The sequence below is a fragment of the Rhinolophus sinicus genome, linkage group LG06, assembly GCF_036562045.2.
Source record: "Rhinolophus sinicus isolate RSC01 linkage group LG06, ASM3656204v1, whole genome shotgun sequence".
Taxonomy (NCBI): domain Eukaryota; kingdom Metazoa; phylum Chordata; class Mammalia; order Chiroptera; family Rhinolophidae; genus Rhinolophus; species Rhinolophus sinicus.
The window spans coordinates 162,046,480-162,067,277 of record NC_133756.1 but is presented as its reverse complement, the minus strand read 5'-3'; the positions used below and the strand labels follow the sequence as shown (position 1 = coordinate 162,067,277).

Sequence of the window (20,798 nt, the reverse complement as noted above, 5' to 3'; positions counted from 1 at the left end):
GACGAACTATTATATTCGTTTTACCGATGGGGAAACTGAGGCACAGATTTGTTTAGAAACTTTGCCCAAACCATAGAGCTCGGAAATGCGGCCGACTGAGCCGCACCTGGATCTATAGGACTCGCGAGCCCCGTCCCTCAATAGCCACCAACCCGTGTTTCCTCCAGTGAGTTGGTAGAAGGACCCGGAGGCGGCGGATGCTCAGAAAGGCCCGAGGCCGCCTGCGTGTGTGGGCGAGTGGGTGGCGGTCAGGGAAGGCTTCGGAGGACATGTCCAAGCTGGTGACGAGTAGGTGGGCAGGCCAAGGGCAGAGAGCACGCCGAGCATGTGTGCAGAGGTCCTGCCATGTGGAGGGTCCCGTGTGTCAGGAGAGAACAAGGACGGGCCGCGTGTGCCAGCACAGGGCCATGGCGGAGCTTCCCGAAGACGGTTACTGGTCCAGACTTACGGGCTGCAGGCCAAGGGCTGGCATGGTCCAGTGAGCTTTGGGAAGGTTGGCGCAGTGCTGAGAAGGACCAGGCCTGCGGGGACAGGGTGGGTGACCGCCCTGGGCGCAGCAATTAGTGTTTGGATGAGGGAAGTTGTGTGGTTTTATAGAATCATCAGGACTTGCTGAAAGATGGGACTTCGGAGGTGAAAGCCGGTGTGGTGTCCAGCAGGAGGCAGGTGAGTTGGGCTTTGTGGCTGAGTGGAGGGGGGACCATCCCATGGTGCCGGAGCCCAGGAGCTGAGCAGGACAGGGAAGAGAATGCGCCCAGTGTGGGTGGGACGCGGTATGGGCAAGGCACGTAGGGCTGGCCAGGGGGGCATGGGGGAGACAGGAGTGTGTTCAGAGTTCCAGAGAGGCCGGAGCTGAAGGGAAGGGCGCCCGGCAGCAGGCATCTCAGCCTCACCTGGAGGGAGAGGTGGGGAGAGACGACGGGAGGCAGCCTCACCCCATCCAAATGAGGAGACAGAATGTCTGGAGCTTGGGGTCAGCAACTCATATTTATTAAGCTCCACAATTAAATCTCAACAGCGCTGTCAGGAGACACTGATTGTTAGTCATCTCTACTGTATAGATGGAGAAAAGGCTCAAGACAGAGACGGCTCAGGTCACAGGGGCCCACGATGTGGCCTGGAACAGAGGCCAGCTCCCCCTATGCTGCACCCTCCACAGGAAGGGGGTGGCTCAGAGGTGCCCACATCTGCCCGCTTCTGCCAGGTCACGGGTGGCGAGTGCGGGGCTGGAGGGCAGGTTACTGCACTGTTTCCCATGCTCCCTCACCTTGGCCGTCCCTAGTGGGACGGCTGAGGCAGGAGGCTGAGGGCCAGAAGTAGGAAGCTGCAGGAGAGAGGGCAAGCCGTGGTCTGGGCTGCGGTCTAGGCAGGTTTTTTCCTGCTTGTACCCCGGACCCCAGGCCAGTCTTCACCAGCCACAGGTGAAGGTGGAGGACTCATACATGAGCCGGAAGCAGCACTTGGTGCCCAGGTGCCCAAGACGGGCTCATAGTATGGTACAGCGGGTCTCCATGGCCATCAGCAGCATCCGCAGGCGGCATACTGAGTATGGTGGGTAGCGGATTTCCTTGAGCTTCTCCAGGCCTGAGTGGGCCAGCAGGCAGGCGCGGTGATGGGAGAAGGTGTCAAAGGAGAACTTGCCGTGGTATTTTCCCATCCCGCTGTTGCCTGCATGGGCACAGAACACGCAGTCAGGCCCTCAGTAGCCAGCCGAGGCATCACACAGACCAGGGCTCTGCCAGTCACACGCAGGGTGACCTGGGTAAGCTACTTTACCCCTCCGAGCCTCAGTTTTCCCATCTGTAAAGTAGGCTCGTCATCAGAGGCTGTGGGTAAAGGGTGTCGCCCTGAGCCTGGCACCAGCTCAGTGAACATTGGGGATAGCAGGTGCCGTGCCAGCTGTTAGGACAAGATAGATAGACAGTGGTCAAGAATGTGCGGGGTTGAATCCCAGCTCTGAACTAGCTGTGTCACTTTGGGTGGGTGACCACTTTGGCCTCCTTCTCTGTGACACGGGGTGACAATGGCACCCATCTCTTAGAGTCGTGGGGGTTGGGGAAATGTTCAGACCCGGGGACACAGTAAGCACTGTCTTGTTATGAGCCCTCAGTGTCTAGGCGGGGAGGCAGCCGAGGACCAGGCAGCTTCTGCACTGGGAAGCCCAGGGTACCCAGCCTGGTGGAGTTGGGGGTAATCAGGGATGGCTTCCGTCAGTGAGTGAGGCCTCAGGGGTATGGAGTTGACCAGATGAAGGGGGTGGATGTGGGCAAGAGGGACCCAGGCTTGGGGATGACAGAGAGCCCTGGAGGTAAGTGACCTGTGGCCAGTTAGGACCTGGGCAGAGCTCAATGTGGCTGGGGCAGCAGGCAGGGAAGAGGGGAGAGAACAGAGCAGGAAACCATGGCCAGTGCAGGATGGGCTGGCCTCCAGGAGCTGTGAGTCAGGGGCCTGGCGTTATGCCTGAGGGGCCTGGGAGCCCTGGGAGGTTTCCTCTGGGAGCAGCAGGACCAGATCCACTCCCAGGCAGACCCCCACGCCTCCCTGAGGAGCGGGGGCTAGGACTGGAGACAGGCTGCCTGGGGGCTGAGGGGCAGACGGGAAGACGTGTCTTGTGGGGGAGAGCGGGGGCCTGATCACAGTGTCTGTGGACCCGCCCATGTGGAAATGCAGAGCCGGCTGGAAAGTTCCGCTCAGGACTGTGTGCGGGGAGCTGGAGGAAGGTGCTGCGTGCCATTCAGTCAGTGAGGTAAGAGAAGGCAGAGCTCTGCCCGCACCTACCCACTCCTCCAAAAGGCAGGCTATTGAGGGTCATGAACATGAAGCCGTCGTTCCCACCGAAGTTTCCGCTGCTGGTCCGGGCCAGCACCTGCTTGACCACCTGGGAAGAAGCAGCAATGAGGCTGAGAAGCTGGACAGCAGAAAGCCAGCCGTCTGTCCCCAGCTCCCAGGGGCTCTGCCCAGCCCCCTCAGGGCCCTGGAAGGGTCTAGTTCGCCCTGTGAGCCGAAGGGGATGGTGGGCAGCTGGAGTACGTGGCTGTGCAGCAGCTGCCAGCGGGCTCCCTACTCGGGACACGTTTACAGCACGTCTGCTCGCCTGTGCAGGGTGCTGGGACACAGACTCAGGCCTTGCCGGGAGGTGGGACCCCAGCGTTTGCCTGGGGACAGGGTGAGTGCAGGGTGGTCAGTAAGGTGTCCCAGGGGAGCAATGTCACATGCTTGCTGAGTCTCAAGGGGCCAGGAGTCATTCAGGCAGAGAGGAGAAGGGCCCGCAGGCTCAGGGAGGGGGACGGGGACTGTGAGGCAGTAACTCGAGGAGGTCAACTCGGTCACGTGGTCAGATTGGTATTTTAGAAACATGCACTTGGTCTTGGCTTGACTTACTGAAGGCCCTTCCTCTTCAATCTATAGCTTTACTTGAAGAAGGAGAAAGACAGAAAAGATTAGCAGACACCAGTTTTGCACGAAAACTTCCCTGTACTTGGTTCCAGTGTGGGACCCAGAGATAATGGCTGGGTCAGAGCTTGTCTGAAGGGTAGAGGGGACCCCCCATAAGGGGGCTCAGAAGTCACGTTGAGACCAGCGGTAATGACCGCAGAGGCTAGAGTTGGAAGCATGGATGTTTGGAGAGGACAAAGGGCAAGTCGCGTGGGGTGGGACGTGTCGTAGGTGTCCCAGGGTCCTGGGACCAGTACTGCCAGTCAGAAAAGCCCGGAAGCAACTGTGATGCCACCTGGTCCCTGTTCCAAATACCTGGGTTGCATTTTCTAAAGTGAACACAACCCAGAAAACCAGGGCTCCTGGAGGAATGGCTGATTGTAGGGCTGGGCAGAGAAAATACAGGACGAGCCTGTGCTTCTTGCAGGCCCAGAAAGGAAGGAAGTGGTGAAACAACAAGAAGATGGGCAGGTCTCAGGGACACAGCAGCTCCTAGGGACCAAAGCGGGACAACTTGAGCAAGGAAATAAGGTGGTATTGGATCGTAACCCAGAGAATAAAGCAGATGCACACGAGTCCATGCTGATGTAAAGAAATGATTCAGAGCCAAACCTTTCGTACAGGTTCCATATGACGTATGTAGATATGGCCCCTTCAGCAGGCGGAGGTTAATCCACCCTCTTCCACGGAAGGTGGGCTACACTTTGTGCCTTGCTCCCAAGAATAGAGTAAGCAAAGGAAAAACAGACACTTCTCAGTGGAGACCATGGCAGACGTGACCTTGGCCAAGTGGGGAAGGTTAACCTCACCAGGGATGTGTGGCTCTCGTGTACCGATGTGATGAGCAGAGTTCAGCCCTCGCCTCTGTTGTGCTCTTTCATGAGAAAAACAACAGACCACTGACATTGGGGACTCTCTGCTGGAGACTGGCCGGTACCCCCAAAGCGGAGAGGCGATCGCAGGCCAGAGGAGCCATGAAAACTAAATGCAGCGTGGGACCCTGGTTTGGATTCTGGGCAGAAAGAAAAACTGGCAAAATCTGAATTTAGTCTAGAGTGTGGTTAACTGTAATGTACCAATCAGTGTCAGTTTCTTAGTTTCGACCCCTGTAAGGGCCCTTAACGGGAACCTGGGTGTAGGGTGTATGGTCCCTGGAATACCTTTGCAACTTTCCTGGAAATCTAGTCATTCCAAAATAAAAAGTCTATTTAAAAGAACATTGTCTAGGCTGAGATGGGTCTCATGAGAGCTGGTGGGAGGGGGAGGTGTGTCCTGCCCATGTGTCTCAGGCTGCCCCCAGGGTCTGGAACAGAGCAGGGGTCTGGAGGGGAGGGGAGGGGACGACCAGGGCTCCTTCTCAGCCTGCGTGTGCTGGTCACACACCCCGGTCATTCCACCCCAGGCTGTATGTGCCTTCCATGAGCCAGGCACTGAAAGGGGACACTGCGTCCCCAGGTCAAAATGATGAGGATGAGGTGGGACTGACCAAGAGGGGATGCTGGACCCTGAGAAGATCCCAGGGAGCTGCCCACTGAAGGCCCAAGAGAGTGTGGCCTAGATTGCAGAGGGAGGGAGGCCCACTTGCTCCCGGAAGAAAGTAAGGGACAGAGCCAAGAGTGCCACTGTCCGTGCCACCATCCCAGACCTCCTGTGACTGCCCTAGACGGCCCAGGACCCTCTACCCTTCCCTTCTCAGCCCCTCGGTCCTCTGCTGGCACCTGCCCCATCTCTGTCCCGTCTGACCAGCCCTGCCCGAAGCCCCACCTGGTTCCTGGTGGAGAAGGCGTACAGGGCCAGGGGCTTCTCCCGACAGTTGATGAAGTCGATGGCCTCGTCCAGGCTCCTCACGTTCAGGATGGGCAGGATGGGCCCGAAGATCTCCTCCTGCATCACCGGCTCCGTCTGCTGCACGTCCACCAGCACTGTGGGCGCTGCCCGGCCACAGGGCACAGCTCAGCCTGGGGCTGGGGCCTCGGGTAGGTCTCCGGGACCTAGGGCCCCAGGCTCAAGGCCACTCCAAGGAGAAGTCTCCCCACGGCCCTGAGAAGTGACTCGGGAGCAAGGCCTGTGGGGCCCAGAGAACCCCCAGCCTTGGTCTTACAGTCGGGGTGACCGGATCTCAGACCCCTGGATCCGAGGCCCGAGGTGCCAGCCTGTCAGAGCCGCAGCGTCACTGCTGTGCCCTTCAGCCCAGGAGATGCTTTGTAATGACAGCCCAGCGGGTGCTCAGGACGGGCCTTTGGAGGTCAGGACCCAGGAATTGTGAGCTCACAGGACCTGGGATCACGGCCTGTGGAGCCGTTGGGAATCTGAGCACCCGGGAGCCCTGGAACACCAGGGGCCCAGCTCGGAGATGCCAGGGCGTGGGCCAGAGTGTGGAGTCATGGGGCCACAGGCTCAGACCGCAGGGACGTGGGGCATCGGCGTCAGGGACTCGTGGCACCAGAGCCAGGGACCAGTCTGAGCTCCCACAGTGGGGCCGTGGGAACCTCAGGGAGCAGACTCGGGGACCCAGCTGTGGCCTGCAGTGTGGAAGGGCCTTAGCTTCGGGGTGCCGTGGCGGGGAGAGTGGGACTCACCGATATAGCGATCCCTCTCGTCGCTCTGGCCTCCGATGGCCACGCGGCCACAGCCCAGCAGGCCCTGCAGCCTCTGGAAATGCTTCTCATTGATGATGCGGCCCAGGTTTGGGGAGCTCCTGGGGTCGTCGCCATAGAAACGGGTGATGGCACTCTGCATGGCAGGCAGCAGCCGCTCCTGCATTTCAGGGCTGCACAGCACGTAATCGGGGGCCACGCAGGTCTGGCCCGTGTTGTAGCAGCGGAACCAGACCACGCGGTTGGCCACGGTCTGGGGGTCGCAGTTGTCGTCCACGTAGCAGGGGTTCTTGCCCCCCAGCTCCAGCGTGATGGGTGTCAGGTGCTCGGTGGCAGCGGCCATGACAATCTTGCCAACTCGAGGGCTCCCTGGGTGTGGTAAGAAACCAGAGTCAGACTGGCTCAGTGGCTCAGGGGGTTGGAGAGTTGTGCTCCTGCCAGCGAGGTCGCGGTTCCATTCCCACATGGGCCAGTGAGCTGCGCCCTCTACAGCTAAGATTGTGAACAATGGCTCTCTCTGGAGCTGGGCTGCTGTGAGCAGCCAGAGGTCAGCGTGAGCTGCTGTGGGCTACCGTGTGCTGCCACGAGCAGCTGGTGGCCAGCGTGAGTGGCCGGCAGCCAGTGTGAGCGGCCGGCAGCTGGCGAGAGCTGCTGACAACCGGCGACCAACGGCCTCAGCTGGGGGGAGCGCAAGGCTCATAACACCAGCACGGGCCACGGACCTGCGTCCTACACAACTAGACTGAGAAACAATGGCTTGAACCGGGGTGGGTGTAGGGGGGAGGCAAAAGAAGGGGTAAAAAAACAGAAACCACGGTGCCCTTCAGTCACCTGGACCATGTGGGATGGCCTCGACCAGGACTCCTCAAGGGGGGTTCATTCCCTGCCCTGCATCTCCCTGGAGTGGCTGCTGAGTCAGGGGCATGCCAGCCGTCACCTGGCCTTCCCGTGCCAGTCACTGCACCAGGAGGACATTCTGAATGTCCCCCCCAGGCCCCCTCACAATGCTGGGTCCTCACAAAGTTCTACACAGGGCCAATGACCAGGCCCTTACCGGAAACCTGGACCCTCCTCTGACCTCCTACCCCATCTCCCTGCTTCTTATCCCCGTCACCCCTGCAGGTGACTCACACATGTTGCCCTGCACACTTCCCCACCTCCCCACACTCTTCTAGAACCTTCAATGACTCCCATTGCCTGAAGTCGGAGTCCAGCTCTAACTGGCCGACATTTGGGTCTCTCCTCTCTCTGACCTCACCTGGCAGCCCTGCCACTCTTACCACCCATTCCTGCCCTCCCCTCCTGACTCTTGGCTCTAAGTGCACAGCCAGGCTTGTCCCCAGCTGTCCTCAGGGCTGATCTCCTGGGTCTCATCCACTCCTCCACTTAGCCTCCCCTGACGTAAAGCCCCCCCCCCCCCGTAGGCCTGAGGACACTCCTGTCAGTGCCTGGGCCAGGGCCCCGTGCTGCCATTTGTCAGGATGGCCCTGGCCTTTCTCTCCTGCCACCACTGCCCCTGGAAGCCTAAAATTCAGTCCCTTCTCTGCTTCCTTCCCTCCAGGCCCCACCTGTGTGCCCCCCCCCCCCCAGCCACGGTCCAGGCTCCTCCCTCAGCTCCTGCGGCCTTGGCAAGCATCTCCTTGTCTGTGAGGACTGCCTGACCTCCCCCGCCCCACGTTGAACCCTTCCTGGCCTCCCCACCCTCCAGTGGGCTCCCTTGTAACGTGCCTGGGCGAGGTCTGCGCTTCAGGAAGCATTCACTGACTGAATGAGTGGGTGCTTCCCAAGCCACGTGCTATGACAAAGGTGACATGTTCATTTGGGCCGGTGATTCAGAGATGGCCCCAGTTGTGCAGATAAGGAAACAGGCCTAGAGAGTAGGTTCTGGCTGGTCTGCCCTGGGTTCCCAGCCCAGAAGCCATCCTCCTGGGGTCCGTCTGCCTCTGCATGGTCTGTCCTGGGGGTCAAGGCCCCGAGCCCATCGCACTGCATGGCATGACGGGGAGGGTGGGCTGGCGCCCTCCCGGCTGCCTCCTCCTGCTCCTTCCACCCCCTAGAAATCTGCAGGAACAGCTGAGGACCCGGCCCCTCTGCTTCCATAGTCACACCCCTTGTCAGCCAAGGTGGCAATAGGCAGGCCTTGTCCTGGGCTTACAGCAGGGTCAGGGGAGGAGAAGGACAGAGATTGCATGTCCCCTCTGACGCGCACAAGCTGTGGGATGCAGGAGGCAGGTCAGCAAGAAGTGTCAGACGCTGCCATTGCCTCTCTACCCTCTCTCTCCTCCGGAGTCCTGGCCCTGTCATGTGGCCGCCTGTGTCCCAGCCCTGTCATCTTTTCTAGAAAGTTTAACCTGTTCGCTTGAAGACAGGTAGTGTCTGGGCCACATGGGCACATGCCGGAGTGATGGCAGGTGACCCCTGAGACTGATTCTGACCCATGGCCTGGAAGCAAAATCCAGGCTCCCTCAATCCTGGCCAGTGAGGTGACTCAGGCTGTGCACCGCATCTCTTTGTCACCCTAGCTTCTGACCCCTCATCTGGCCAGCCTTCCAGAAGGGCCCAGGGGACAGTGGGATGGTCTATAAGGCTGTGGGGACCGTGGGGTCATGTGCAAGTGCCTAGCACAGCAGGAGCTCAGCAAGGGCAGATGCTGTGACTCATGAGATTATAATTGGCGGGGGTGGGGGGTGAGACCTCGTCTTCTCGAGGGTCCCAGGATCCCAAGGCTGCTCCCAGTCTGCTCAAGGAGAGAGGAGCGAGCTGGTCCTGGAGCCCAAGGGCACCACCCAGCCCTCGGCCCTGTGTGTTCTTCCTGGCTGTCGGTCCATCTGCCTTGGTCCCTTGTGACCTCTCAGGATTGTGGACGAGGGAGAAGGGCGGTGGGGCCAGGGCAGGCCTCCCCCTTGCCCAGGCTGCATGGCTCAAACCCCAGCCACCGCAGCAGACGCCTCACCCGTGAAGAAGATGTAGTCGAACTTGTGTTTCAGCAGCTGCCCTGTCTCCTCGGGCCCGCCCTGCACCACAGCAAAGCAGTTCTGCAAGGCAGGATGGGCAGAGGGTGTCCTCTGGGACAGCAGCCCGGGAAAGGCAGAGGACGGCCTGCCTGCCTGACCCAGGGTTGCCATGTCTCTGGGAGGGGCTGGGTCAGGGATAGGTGGGGAGCAGGGAGCTCCCCAGGGACCCTGAGCATAGGCAGTCCCAGGCCAACCGCTGTGGGGTTAGGGACTGGTGGGATTGGTGACAGGCCACGGCTGGGGGAGCAGGGCCAACCAAAGACAGACAGGAACCCCCAGGGGACAGGCTCCTCAGAGTGCTGCTATGGTTGCTGCCCTTCTGTTTTCTTAGGAGAGAAACTGAGGCTGAGAGGCGTGGTGACTTGGCCACAGCTGCACAACACACAGGAGGTAGGAGGGAGGTTGGAGGTCGGGTCCCGCCCAGCCCACGGGTCCCGCCCAGCCCACGGGGCCTGCCTGCGCCTGCTCACCTGGTCCAGGTACTGGGGCAGCACCTCGGCCAGGACTTGCTCAGTATTCTTGCTGATCTCCGAGGGCTTCAGCACCACGCAGTTCCCTGGGGGGCGGGGTGGGGCAGGGCGAGAGCTGGGAGAGCAGTAGCCACTCCAGGTCTCCGTTCACTCCGCACACCTGCATTCCACCTTCAGGTGAAGACTCTGGCTCAGAGACGTGACATGAGGGGCCCAAGGCCACACAGCCCGGGGATGGTGGGCCAGACAGAAGCCAGGCCTTCGTAGCCACCTGGCGTCCCTGCTGTGGATGGCTGAGGGGCCCTGACGGAGGGGATGGTGGGATGGTGGAGGCTGGGCTCTCACCTGCTGCGAGGGCGCCCACCAGGGGCACCAAGGTCAGGTTCACAGGATAGTTCCAGGGCGAGATGATGAGCACCAGGCCGAAGGGCTCCTTCCGGATGAAGGCGGAGTCCAGCTGCGTGGCCTGTGCCAGGGCCAGAGCCGGGGCCAGCGTGGTGGTGAGTGGTGAGGTCCTGAGGCCCCAGCCCCTCAATCCCCCTCGGTTGAAGAGGCTGCCCAGTGGGAAGTGCCCCCCCCAAGCCCACCTGCAGCCCACCTGCCCTCCCCGACCCCAGGCCTGCTCACCAGGTTCTTGGTCACTTTTTCATCCTTCATCCAGGTCCTCAGGTTTCTGAGGGCCAAGTTAACCTCACCCTGGGCCAAGCTGATCTCAGAAATCTCCGACTCAGTGACTGGCTGCAGCGGGGACAGGGGCAGGGCTTGGGCCAGGCACCAGGGTCAGCGGGTGGCTGGAGTCCTGGGGAGGGCAGAGCCTCTCCTGGCAAGGCCTGCTCTCCTCTACTCACTCTGCACATTCAGTGAGAGCTTACCGTGTGCGGCTACTGCTCTTGAGCCAGGGGTGCAGCCATGACCGAAACAGACAGAAAACCGGCCCCATGGAGCTGACATCGTACAGGGACAGGCAACGTGATCATGAGAACACTGACTACTACATTAGGACGAGGCCGTGCGACGGAAAGAGGCAACAGGGTTATCGACTGCTGGAGCGTGTGTGTGGGTGTGCACAAGTGTCAATGAGCGTGCATATGTGTGCAAGTGCATGAGTAAGTGATGTAAGAGTGAGTGTGTGAACGTGTGCATGTATGTGTGTTTGCTTTGTTTTATACAAGATGGTCGGTGCCGGCCTCGGTGTGCCATTTGAGCAATGAAGAAAGGGAGGGAGCGAACCCATGAATAGATGGAGGCCGACTATTCTGGGCAGAAGGCACAGCATGTGCAAAGGCCCTGAGATAGGTGCAGGTTTGCTATGTTCCTAATTAGCCAGGAGCAGAGTGGCTGAGGTGACGGGCAGGCAGCTGGGGTGAGGGCTGTCAAGCAGAGTAGGGACAGGATCTAACTGAAGTTGTCACAGGACTGTGTGTCCCACTGTGACCTGCTGTGTGGAGGTCAGTCTGTGGTGGACACTGGGGACGCGCATCCCAGGGTATATGCCATCAGGTCCCACGGCCCAGGGGCCAGACATCACTGTCAGATTTCTAGGGCAGGAGGGAGGAGGCAAACATCAACGGGGACATTACCTTGGTCTCTGTCTCTGTATGCCTGCCCCCCCGTCCCCCTGACCAGGGAGCAGAGACCCACCCCATGGGCTGCAGGCAGCTGGGGGCCCCTGACTAGGGGCACCAGAGCCAGGCTGTCCTGCTGTCTGAGATTTGGCTCTTACAGCACAAACACTCCCTGCAGAGGGCACAGCAATGGCCCGAGCGGTGCCAGGATGGTTCGGTTCGAGGGTGAACAGAAGCCCAGAAAAGGGAATGCCTTAGCCAGGGTCACTTAGTAAGCCAGTGGCAAGGCCAAGACCAGAACTGAGCCCTGAGGGGGCGGCACTGGGGCCTTGGGGGAAGAAGCCACATGCACCAGCGCTAATCGGCGCTGAGCCTGGGTCAAGCTTTCCTACACCTGTGTGCACAGCCCAGCGAACTGTGCGGCCCGACCACCGCACCTGGTAAGTCACCTGCGGCCTGAGTGAGGTTTAGGCTGCTTTAAGGGACAGTCTGGACCCAGCTGAATGGCGTGATTTTAGAGGAGTACGCTCTTGTGAGCCAGGGCTGTGTGCCCTCTCTGAGCCTCCTCTGGGGGTGAGTGGGTGTGGCTGCCCTACCTGGAAGGCCTGTTGAGGTTTAATGAGAGGATTCATGAAGAACAGGGTAGGGAAGGGCAGGTGCCATCTGCTGGGAGAGTGGGGGACAGTGCTGGTGAGACCAGAGGGAGGGACTGGGTTAGATTTTCTGGGCCGCTGCTCCTTCTGTGGGGCCCGGGCTCCTGGGGAAGTCAGAATGGTTGGCGGGAGTGAAATCTGAGCCAAAGTGAGAAAAGGGACCAGGTTGATGGTCTCATGTGGAAGGGCAGGCCAGGGCAGCAGGTGGGTGGTGGCAGAGGCTCAGTGGGGGGCCAGTCTCTGACCAAGCCCAGTGAGTGGGACACTCCCCACGGGGAGACAAAGCCTGACCCTTGGGAGGGAGAGAGCCAAGGAGATTATGGTGGGGTTGCCTGGTTTCATAAATGGGACAACAAATGATTGCAGAAACAGCCAATGAGGGGGCCTGAATCTCACCTGGCTACAGTCGTGGTAAAGAGAAGGTTTGGGGACACTGAGCAAGTGAGCAGGTGTCTCCAAGAGACCACATACTCAGGACAAGTCTTTGTGGCCAGCCTTTGCTGTCCCCATGGAACCAAGGTCTCCCTCACCATGACTCCAGATGCCACCAGGCACTAGTCTCGAAATCTGTGACTGCTCCAGGGACAAGGCAGACACTTGGCTGGGTGCCTGTGAAACGGACGGGTCCCCTGACCCTGCCGGTGCCCGCGTCTCTATCATGACCTGAGTGGAGCCGGCAGACCCACTGGAAAAGTGGGTGAGGAAAGAGGGACAGCATGTGGGCTGGCGACCCTCAAGGGTCTAAACAGCAGGCCCAGAGCAGCAAGGGGAGACCCCAGGGGTCAATCTAGAGTCCCGTGTGTGGCCTCCGGAGGCCCTTCCTGGGACATACCCGGGGGCTTAGGTCTAAGACAAGCTCAGCCCTCAGGATGTTGTTACCCTAGGGACAGAAGGGGACCACAGGGGCTGGCTGGCAGCCGACATTCACTGTGGACGCCTCCCAGGTGTTAAGTATCAGAATGGCACCTTACCAGTTGGCAAAGAGCCACAGGCCTGGCCCTGGAGGTTCCAGGTGGTGAGGGGCTGGTGGGACAAAAGGGGTGGGTCTGGGCACTGTGGCCGTTGCCAGAAGCACAGCAGACATTTTATCTGGAGGACAACCCCCTGGACAGCTGTCCTGGGCCAGCTATGCAGTGGGCCCAGTTGATTGAGGGGACGGGAGGCTGCCTATGAGAAAGTGCATTTCTTGGGGTCCTGCCATAGCTGCTGCTGGAACTGGCTGAGCCCTCAGGTCTTCAGGGTTTGGACAGAGGCCATAATGGCCATGAGTGAAGCTGAAGTCCTCCAGCCTCTGAGGCTCTGCATGGTGTGACCCACCTCCCCAGACCTTATCTTTATAGTTCTCTGCCCCTCCCACTCCCCTCCAGCCATGCTGGCCTCTTTGCTGCTCCTCAAGCACAAATACACTAAGTACCTCCTGCCTCAGGGCCTTTGCACATGCCTGTGCCTGCTGCCATTTCCCCCAATGTCCATGTGGCTCCTGCCCTCCTCCTTCATGTCTCTGCTCAAACGCCACCTTCTCAGAGAAACCTTCCCTGACCCCCACATACAAAACAGCACCCTGATCCTGACCCTCTCTCGCCCCTTTCACACTCAGAGGGTCTCTCCATGGCACTTACTACTATCAGTATGCTATGTGATTATTTATTTACTGTCGCGTGTCTCTCCCTAGAAGGCCAGCTCCATGGGCACAGGGAATTTGTTATTCTCTGTTGTATCCTCAGAGCCCAGAACAATACCTGGCACATAGTAGGTGCTCAATAAATAGTCAAGTGAATGAAGAAATGAGTGAATGGCTGATGCAGGAGAGTGGGTTATGGCACAGGGAAGGAGGTAGGGTTGGACGGGCTTTCAGTTCCACTTCATGGAGGATGCAGCTGTCCCCATCCCCCTTGTCCCAGCCTCCCCAGCCCTGCCCACCCCCCCCTCGTCCCCTTCACCTTGTGCAGGTCCTGTGCCAGCGCCTCCTGCAGAAGCTTCTTGTGGTCCTGCAGGAAGCGGCCCAGACCCTTGAGCTGCGCAGCCCGGAACTCAGCAGGCCGCGTCCGCCCTGAGCGGAAGGCCTCCCGCAGTCGCTGCAGTGTGTCTGAGAAGGGGTCCATCCTGCCAGTGGGGAGAGGGGGGCAACATGGGCCCGCGCTTCCCACCTTCTCGGGCACTCACCCCGCCTCTGCCTGTACCCATGTGGGCACACAGACACCCACACTGGGACTCACGTGTGACCCCAGAGGGCCAGGGCTGGCCCTGCCTCCACGCACACCCCTCTTTCTCTCTCTCTCTCCTACACCTCTGGACCCCGAGGCCGCCACAGGACTGGCGAGGGCTTGGGACAGCTACTCCATAGCCCTTCAGGACAAGCAGGCAGCCAGGGCACCACACAGAAATTAGCCCCAAGCGATGGCCCCACCCCTCTCCAGTGCTCCTCCTGGAAATGGGGCCGCCCTCACCACTGCCAGGATGAATGGAGTAACCAGGGAGAGTTTGGTAAGTACACCAACTGCCACCACAGCCACCACTTTGGGACATTCCAGACACAGAATGTTCTTTCTCTCCCTGCCCCCAGCCTGGATGCACTGCCCAAGGAGGCCAGGTGGGCTGGCAGCAGCTCAGCGGGCTGGGTGACAGTGGGCAGTGGCCTCCTCTCTCCATGCCCGAGCTCCCCAGCAAGAGAGCAAGGGAGCTCCAGCCTCCCAGAGGCCCTGCTGCCCACCCCAGCCTGGGCTGGTCACTGTGTTGGAAGAGCAGGCAACAATGGTGGCAAGGGGTGAGGGGCAGTCATGCCTCCATGCTGTCATCAGCCAGAGCTGGCAGGCAGGCTAAGGGCACCAACATTCCCCCAGGCCACACCGCCTGTTTACTTGAAGCTTATCAGAGGAATTCTCTGAGGTATTCACTCCTCAGCCTAGTGCCAAGAACCACCGGGACCCTTTCCTCCTGCCCTCTCTGACTTCCTTCCCTTCAGATCTCAGTTTGGCTGATGCCTCCTCCAGGCAGCCCACCCTGACTACTCTCTCACATTCTCACAGCGGCTCTGCTTCTTACCACACTGGGTCATACCATGTGATAAATACCTGGTTTCATCCAGTCCAGCTCCCTGGCCTTCCCTCTGATCCCCTGCTCCCACTCCCACTGGACTGGGACGCAGGCCTCTCTTGGCCTACTTAACTTGTCATTTGGGTCTTAATGTCCCAATCTCCTCATCTGTTAGGGGGCTAGTGACAGAACCCACAACTGACATGGTCTATCAAGGATGAGACCACATGGTCCAGTGCTGAGCCCAGGGTTGGGCATCAGTGCCTCCAAGGCTGCCAGCTGTTGTTGTTAAGTGGCTACTGTCACCATGGCCCTCAGTTTTCTGGAGGGCTCCATCACCCTGAGGGCTGAGCCCGCTGCAGCCAACAGGATGGTCTGGCCCAACTGGCACTCTGTACCGAAAGCCTGGCTGGAGCCCTCAGCTGCCCCCTAGGCATGGCTGGGGACCAAGCTGACCCACAGGTCTCCTGTTCTGGTTGGGAGAAGCTGGGCAGTTTCCTCGAGCACCCTGGCTCCCAGAGAGGGGGGCAGTGTGGCAGAAGGGGGACAGTCTCACAGCCCCTCTCAGCCCCAGGCTTGCCCCCTGCCCAACCCTCCTTCTGGGAGGAAGGCACACTGGTTGGTGCCAAGACCCAGGAGCAAGAGCCCTGTAGGTGTCTAGAGTCTCCATCTGGGCTTGTCCCCCAGCTCTGCTTCTTACTGGCCGTGTGACCTTGGGCAAGTCACTCACCCTCTCTCTGCCTCTGTTTCCTTGTCTGCAAAGTGGGGATGATAGAGGACTCGCTATCATCCTGAAGATTAATGGACACAATACTGGACAAAGCATTTGCTATTGTGCACATAATAAGCACTCAGTAAAAGTCAGCTGTGGTTTTTACTAAGTACTCCACAGATACTGATTTCCATCCCCCCTACCCAGCCTTTTCTCTGTCCTGCTCTCACCTGCAGATTTCTGCTGACGGCACAGCACTCCCACCCTCTCCTGCCTTCCCAAGGTTGTTTGCACTTTCATCAGACTCCATACCAAACCCACAAAAATGTAAGTCACGTCACTTGAATGGTGCGCCTCTGGACAAGGTGAGGGGTGCGAGTCTGAATGGAACCTTCCAGCAGCCTCTCCTGGCATCCATGGAACCAACTCACCCAATATTGCCCACTACTAGTTGGTCACTGGCTGAGGCCCTGAAGAGTTCCCGCTGGGGAATGGGGAACAGGGCAAAACGGAGGCAAGCAGAAGAGCCAAGGCCTCTTTCTGCCTGGGATCTGGGGGGATCCTGGGCCTGTGGCATCCAAAGAACACACACATGAGGGGGTTCCTGTATTGGACTGGGCTGGGGCCCCAAGCCCCCCTTCCCCAGTCGTCTGAGCTGTGTAAACTCATAAGGAAGTCGGGCCCCACCGCCCACGCCTGACTCCTTTGATCACAGCAATCTGGCGAGGCCACCGTTCTCTGCACTGAAGGAGATAAAAACCACGGCAGGCACAAGAGTGCAAGGAGCTTGCTTGCCCAAGGCCACCCAGTTTCGTCACCCTTGAAAACCGGAATCCTGAGGAATCCAGAACAGCGAGGGTCGCCCAACCCCCACACCCCATCCCCCAACCTGTGGCTGGGCAGGGAGCAGGGCAGCCTGACTCCCGGGGTGAGGGGACGCCTCTGCAGATCCACAGCCAGGCAGCAGTGGCAAGTGGCTGGGGTGGGGGTGAGGGGTAGGCGGAGGACAAAGCCAGTCTGTGTACGAGCCTGTAAGTGGCCTGGCCTGCGGGGGCCGCTAGCGCCCCGAGTCGCTGAGCCAGCCCACCAGCTAGGTCCCTGGCCCTGATTCTTGTGGTCTCCCCAGACTCCCAGAACACTGTACCTGAGGCCCTGCTAAGCTGCCTTTCCTCCTGGCCGTCCAAGCTCTGCTGGTCACCCTGATGCCGTAATGAAACGTCCTGGGCTGGGCCAGCCCCTAGGGCGGGGCTGCCCTGGCTGGGTTCCCGGGCTGATGAGTCCGTCTCAGTGCAATGTCCAGATTCTTGGCATCTCGAGCAAAGAATTGAACAAAACACAGAAATAAAGTGGTGAAAGAGTAGCTTATTAGAAGAGCTAGTACACATCAAAGAAACAGAAGTGGAGCTGAGCAGTAGAGAATGGCTCAAGGGCCCCAACTAAGGAGGCCTTGGTGGTTTTTATCTTTTCCTCTCAAATGGGCTGTTCCTTTCTGGGAGTGGGACCACCTACCTGATTGACACCTGTGATTGACAAGAGGCTATTACCTCATCTTTTTTAAACTGCACAGGTTTGAGTGGCGTGAGTGGCCAGTTTGATCTAGTTGGGTATCTTGTTTACAACGGAATGAGGAAGTTTCGGACAGAGAGGGGAAGTCTTCTGGGCGGTAATGTAGAGACCCGATGCCTGTCTCTAACTGCCTGCCTTGTTTTCCCCTTGAGAGATGTGGTCCCCATAAAATCTCTATGGGAAGTTGAGGGACAGAAGGTCTGTTCTTCTGTATCTGCCTCTCGCTGGGCAGGAGCGTAGAGCTGACTCTACCTACTGGGGTATTCATGTAACTCTCACCCTATTTGATCTCAAATGAGAGGAAGGGGTCTCGGGACCTGCCTGGAAGACCGTGTTGGCTTCCTTGGTTGCGACTGGCAATCTTGCTGGGGTATCCTCTGTATCCCCAAGGATCCCGAATGAGGAAAAATAAATTTTAATTAATAAATCCATTAGCTCTATGGAGCCTGTGGCTGTTCAACCAGTTATTTAGGTGGCATCAGTTGTCCTGGAGCTGGGCCCAGAATGGGTTGGAAAGAACTTAGGCTTCAGTGATCACAATCAATAAGTATATTAGCCTGGGGGGATGTTGAAACCTACTTGGTTTCTGGGATGGCCAAGAGTTAGGTCCCGAATGGCTTGGGGATGTTGGGAAGTCACAGGCTTTTAAGTGGTTATCTGAGGCCGGGGAGAGAAACAACCTATGATTCAGGCTGGGAGCAACCTTTAGTCTAGGACTCAGAATTGATTAGAAGAGTAATCAAAGCCCAGGGCTAAAGAGCTAAGAAACTAGGGAGGGAAAAGGAAACTTAAAATTTCTATAGTGAGGGAGGCTTAAAACCTTTGTAGTGAGGCAGCTCTCCCATATCAGATCCAGCTGGACTGGGGCTGGAGCAGAGAGGGCTTCCCCTAAACCCCGCAGAGACTGTCTGAACCACTCCTCTCCTACAGCCTAGGCCCTTGCTCTTCCTCACGCAAGCATGTGAGGCATTTTCCCCTTATGTGGGGCTGGTCACACCTCGGTACCCCATGCATCTTGGCCTGTGCACTATAACTCCTTAGTGCCTGTCACGCTGGGCGGAGAATATCCACATCGTCTTGCCACCACCCAAGACTTGTCTCATATATAAGTTCCCCTAATAAACTCTTGATGATGGAGTTATTGCCTCTTTCTTTGGTCTCTCAGCCCCAGACAATTTTACATAACATTCAGGGACCACTAGATCCTCTTCTGGACCACAGAGAAGGAGCCAGGACCCAGAGAGGGCCAGCAGCAGGCCAGCGCCACACAGCAGGTCTCCAGGGATCTCTGAGCTGAGGGGTCCAGTCCGATCTCTGGTGAGTGGCGACCCAGGCCCAGCTGGAAAAGGAGGAGGGCTGATGGCAGTGGCCCTGGGAATTATGGTGTGGGGTGGGGCCCAGTGGCTGGGAAACGCAAGGAAAGCCCTGCCCTTCACAGCAGCCCCCAGCCCCTCTGACCCTCCATTTCCCATCTGCAAAATGAAGAGGGCAGATCCCAAGATGGCTGGAGTCCAGAAATACAACCTCAGGGCCCATACCACCGCCTGCTCTGTTGCCCTGCCCTCCGCGTGTCTGTCAATCAACACCACCTCATCTAGCACCCCACTCACGGAGCCTGACCCTCTAAAACCTGACATTTTACAATGGGGAATGGAGTTCCAGAGAGGGGACAGGATTTGACCACACAGGGCACGCGTGGCAGGACTGGGACCCACACTGGAAGCTTGTTGCTCCGGAGCGGGGGCTGTGTCCATTCCCAGGTGTACCCTCTCACCTCCCGGGAAGAGCTCCGCCCTGTGCCCTCAAGGGCAGCCATCATGATGAGAAGTGTCACCATGGCGGTTCCTCTGTCCCCTCTCCTCAGATGTCTGGGCTGTGCTGGGGAGCCTGTCCTCGGCCTTGCCCTGGCTCCCACCCCGAGCACACCTGTTGGAGCCAGCACAAAGGGGAGTGATTCCCAAGCATCTGCTGGTGTCCAACAGACAGGTAATTAGGTTACAGGTGTGGGGGCAGGAACATCCTTTGTGCCATCGCCCCATTCGGCCGCCCTGGGCCTGCCACCGCTGCTCCTTTGCCTTGGTGCCCTGGATCTGCCTGAGATCCTGGCCTGGGGCCTGCAGATGGCCCTGCCCCTGGGAGAAGCTCCCCACCGCCCCCACCCTCCCCACTCCCCCTGCCTACCTGGGAGGGCAGGAGAGGTCTCCTGGCCCACACCTGCTCTGGTAGCCCCTGAAGCCTTCAGCCACTTGGGACAGGGGTCAGGGGCTGCAAACGCCCCCGTCCTCTGCATGGGATGGAGTCCCCAGCCGCTGCCTGTCACGTGGCTCAGCATGTGACAGCCCTGCCCTGCTGTTTGGAGCTGAGCCAGGCAGAGGCAGAACTGGTGCCAGATAGGGCAGAGCTGGGGCTGAGACTGGCAGCCCTCAGCCAGGAACCAGGCCCAGAGAAGGACAGCCACTGGCCTAAGGCCACACAGCAAACCAGGGACCCACCTGGAGAGTTATTGGTCAGTGGGAGGGGTATTGCAGGATCTTGAGGGGCCCTTTCTCCTTGGGGAGGAATAGGGGCCAGTCCTCTCCTCTCTCTGGGTTGGATGCCTTTGTTCCAATGGGGACAACATGCTCAGAGAGGTACAGTGACCAGGCCAGGGCCACACAGTGAGAGGACAGGTGGGGATTCTAGCCCAGCCAGGCCCGGCTTCCTGGCCCTTGTTTAGGAGCCAGGTGGGGGTCACACCCACTCATGGGAACCTCATGTCTCCGCTGAAAGCAGCAGCCATGGTTTCCTGGACATCTGCTGTGTGAGCTCAGCTCGGCACCTTCCGACAGCCCGACGCTCATCATCCTCAGGGTTTTTGGTTAAAAAAAGAAAATAGCAAAGATTCAGCTCCGTGCAGGGTGGTGTCAGGTGAGGGTACAGTGGGTCATCATGCTCCAATTTGGGACGCAATGCGGGGGTGACGCTCTGGCTGCTTCTCAACATCCCAGGAGCTGTTTGACTTGGGAGCAATAGTTATCTTTCCTGTTTGCTCTTTTGTAAGGAACATCTATTATTTGCATAATGATAACAAAAAATAAAACCTATTATAGAGAAAATAATTTGAAAACAGTGAGGGGGATGTGGCTGTTCATTGCTCTGGGTGTGACAGTGAGTGTTTGCGGCCTGGATGGGGTGGCAGGGACCTGCTGGCCTTGCTCAATTCCCTGCCCTGCAGGCCACACTGGCTGTGTTGATCTGGTCCTCATGCCAGCAAAGTTCATGAACTTGTTGCAACGATGTTGCTAACCTTTTTTGATATCAGAGGGATTGTTCATTATGAATTTGTACCAACTGAACAAACAGTTAACCAAGTTTAACCAAGCACCTGGAAGTGCTGGAAAGGCTGCGTGAAAAAGTTAGATGACCTGAACTTTTCGCCAACAATTCATGGCTCTTGCATCACAACAATGCACCAGCTCACAGGGCATTTGTTTACTGAGATTTTAGCCAGTAAACAAATAACTGTATTGGAACATCCTCCCTACTCACCTGATCTGGCCCCCAGTGACTTCTTTCTTTACCTGAAGATAAAGGAAATATTGAAAGGAAGACATTTTGATGACATTCAGGACATCAAGGGTAATGCAACAATAGCTCTGATGGCCATTCCAGAAAAAGAGTTCCAAAATTGCTTTGAAGGGTAGACTACGTGCTGGAGTTGGTGCGTAGCTTCCCAAGGGGAGTCCTTCAAAGGTGACCATTGTAATATTAAGC

General features: G+C 58.4%; 1 protein-coding gene and 2 long non-coding RNA genes across 13 annotated transcripts; 2 read left to right on the top strand and 1 right to left on the bottom strand.

The window, feature by feature from the left end:
• Positions 1-968: 968 nt before the first annotated feature.
• ALDH3B1 (aldehyde dehydrogenase 3 family member B1) lies at positions 969-19,382 on the bottom strand. 10 transcript variants are annotated; one of them, XM_074336810.1, is made up of 13 exons: positions 19,227-19,382; positions 18,820-18,971; positions 17,325-18,384; positions 16,624-16,790; positions 13,675-13,837; positions 10,144-10,254; positions 9,862-9,982; positions 9,517-9,602; positions 8,986-9,067; positions 6,015-6,401; positions 5,200-5,366; positions 2,779-2,878; positions 969-1,668 (listed from the first exon to the last, which is right to left on the bottom strand). In XM_074336810.1, the coding sequence occupies exons 5-13, from the start codon at positions 13,834-13,836 to the stop codon at positions 1,487-1,489; spliced, it is 1,398 nt and encodes a 465-aa protein (XP_074192911.1). In that variant the 5' UTR covers position 13,837; positions 16,624-16,790; positions 17,325-18,384; positions 18,820-18,971; positions 19,227-19,382; the 3' UTR covers positions 969-1,486. The 10 variants fall into 10 exon arrangements, with proteins under 10 accessions (XP_074192911.1, XP_074192913.1, XP_074192914.1 ...); XM_074336812.1 differs by having other exon boundaries at positions 17,625-18,384; XM_074336813.1 differs by having other exon boundaries at positions 17,325-17,702.
• Positions 1,664-9,912, top strand: LOC141572294 (uncharacterized). The gene is made up of 3 exons (XR_012497655.1): positions 1,664-2,746; positions 9,378-9,436; positions 9,694-9,912. It is a non-coding gene; the product is annotated as an uncharacterized LOC141572294 (long non-coding RNA).
• On the top strand, positions 14,081-16,805 carry LOC141572295 (uncharacterized). 2 transcript variants are annotated; one of them, XR_012497657.1, is made up of 3 exons: positions 14,081-14,218; positions 15,716-15,806; positions 16,195-16,805. It is a non-coding gene; the product is annotated as an uncharacterized LOC141572295 (long non-coding RNA). The 2 variants fall into 2 exon arrangements; XR_012497656.1 differs by having other exon boundaries at positions 15,716-16,805.
• Positions 19,383-20,798: the final 1,416 nt, after the last annotated feature.

Coding starts and splice junctions, on each gene's coding strand:
- ALDH3B1 (XM_074336810.1), bottom strand. CDS start 13,836: ATGGACCCCTTCTCAGACACACTGCAGCGACTGCGGGAGGCCTTCCGC. Junction 6,402..8,985: donor CGACTACATCTTCTTCACGG/GTGAGGCGTCTG, acceptor TACCACACCCAG/GGAGCCCTCGAGTTGGCAAG. Junction 2,879..5,199: donor CCTTCTCCACCAGGAACCAG/GTGGGGCTTCGG, acceptor GCTTCTTCCCAG/GTGGTCAAGCAGGTGCTGGC.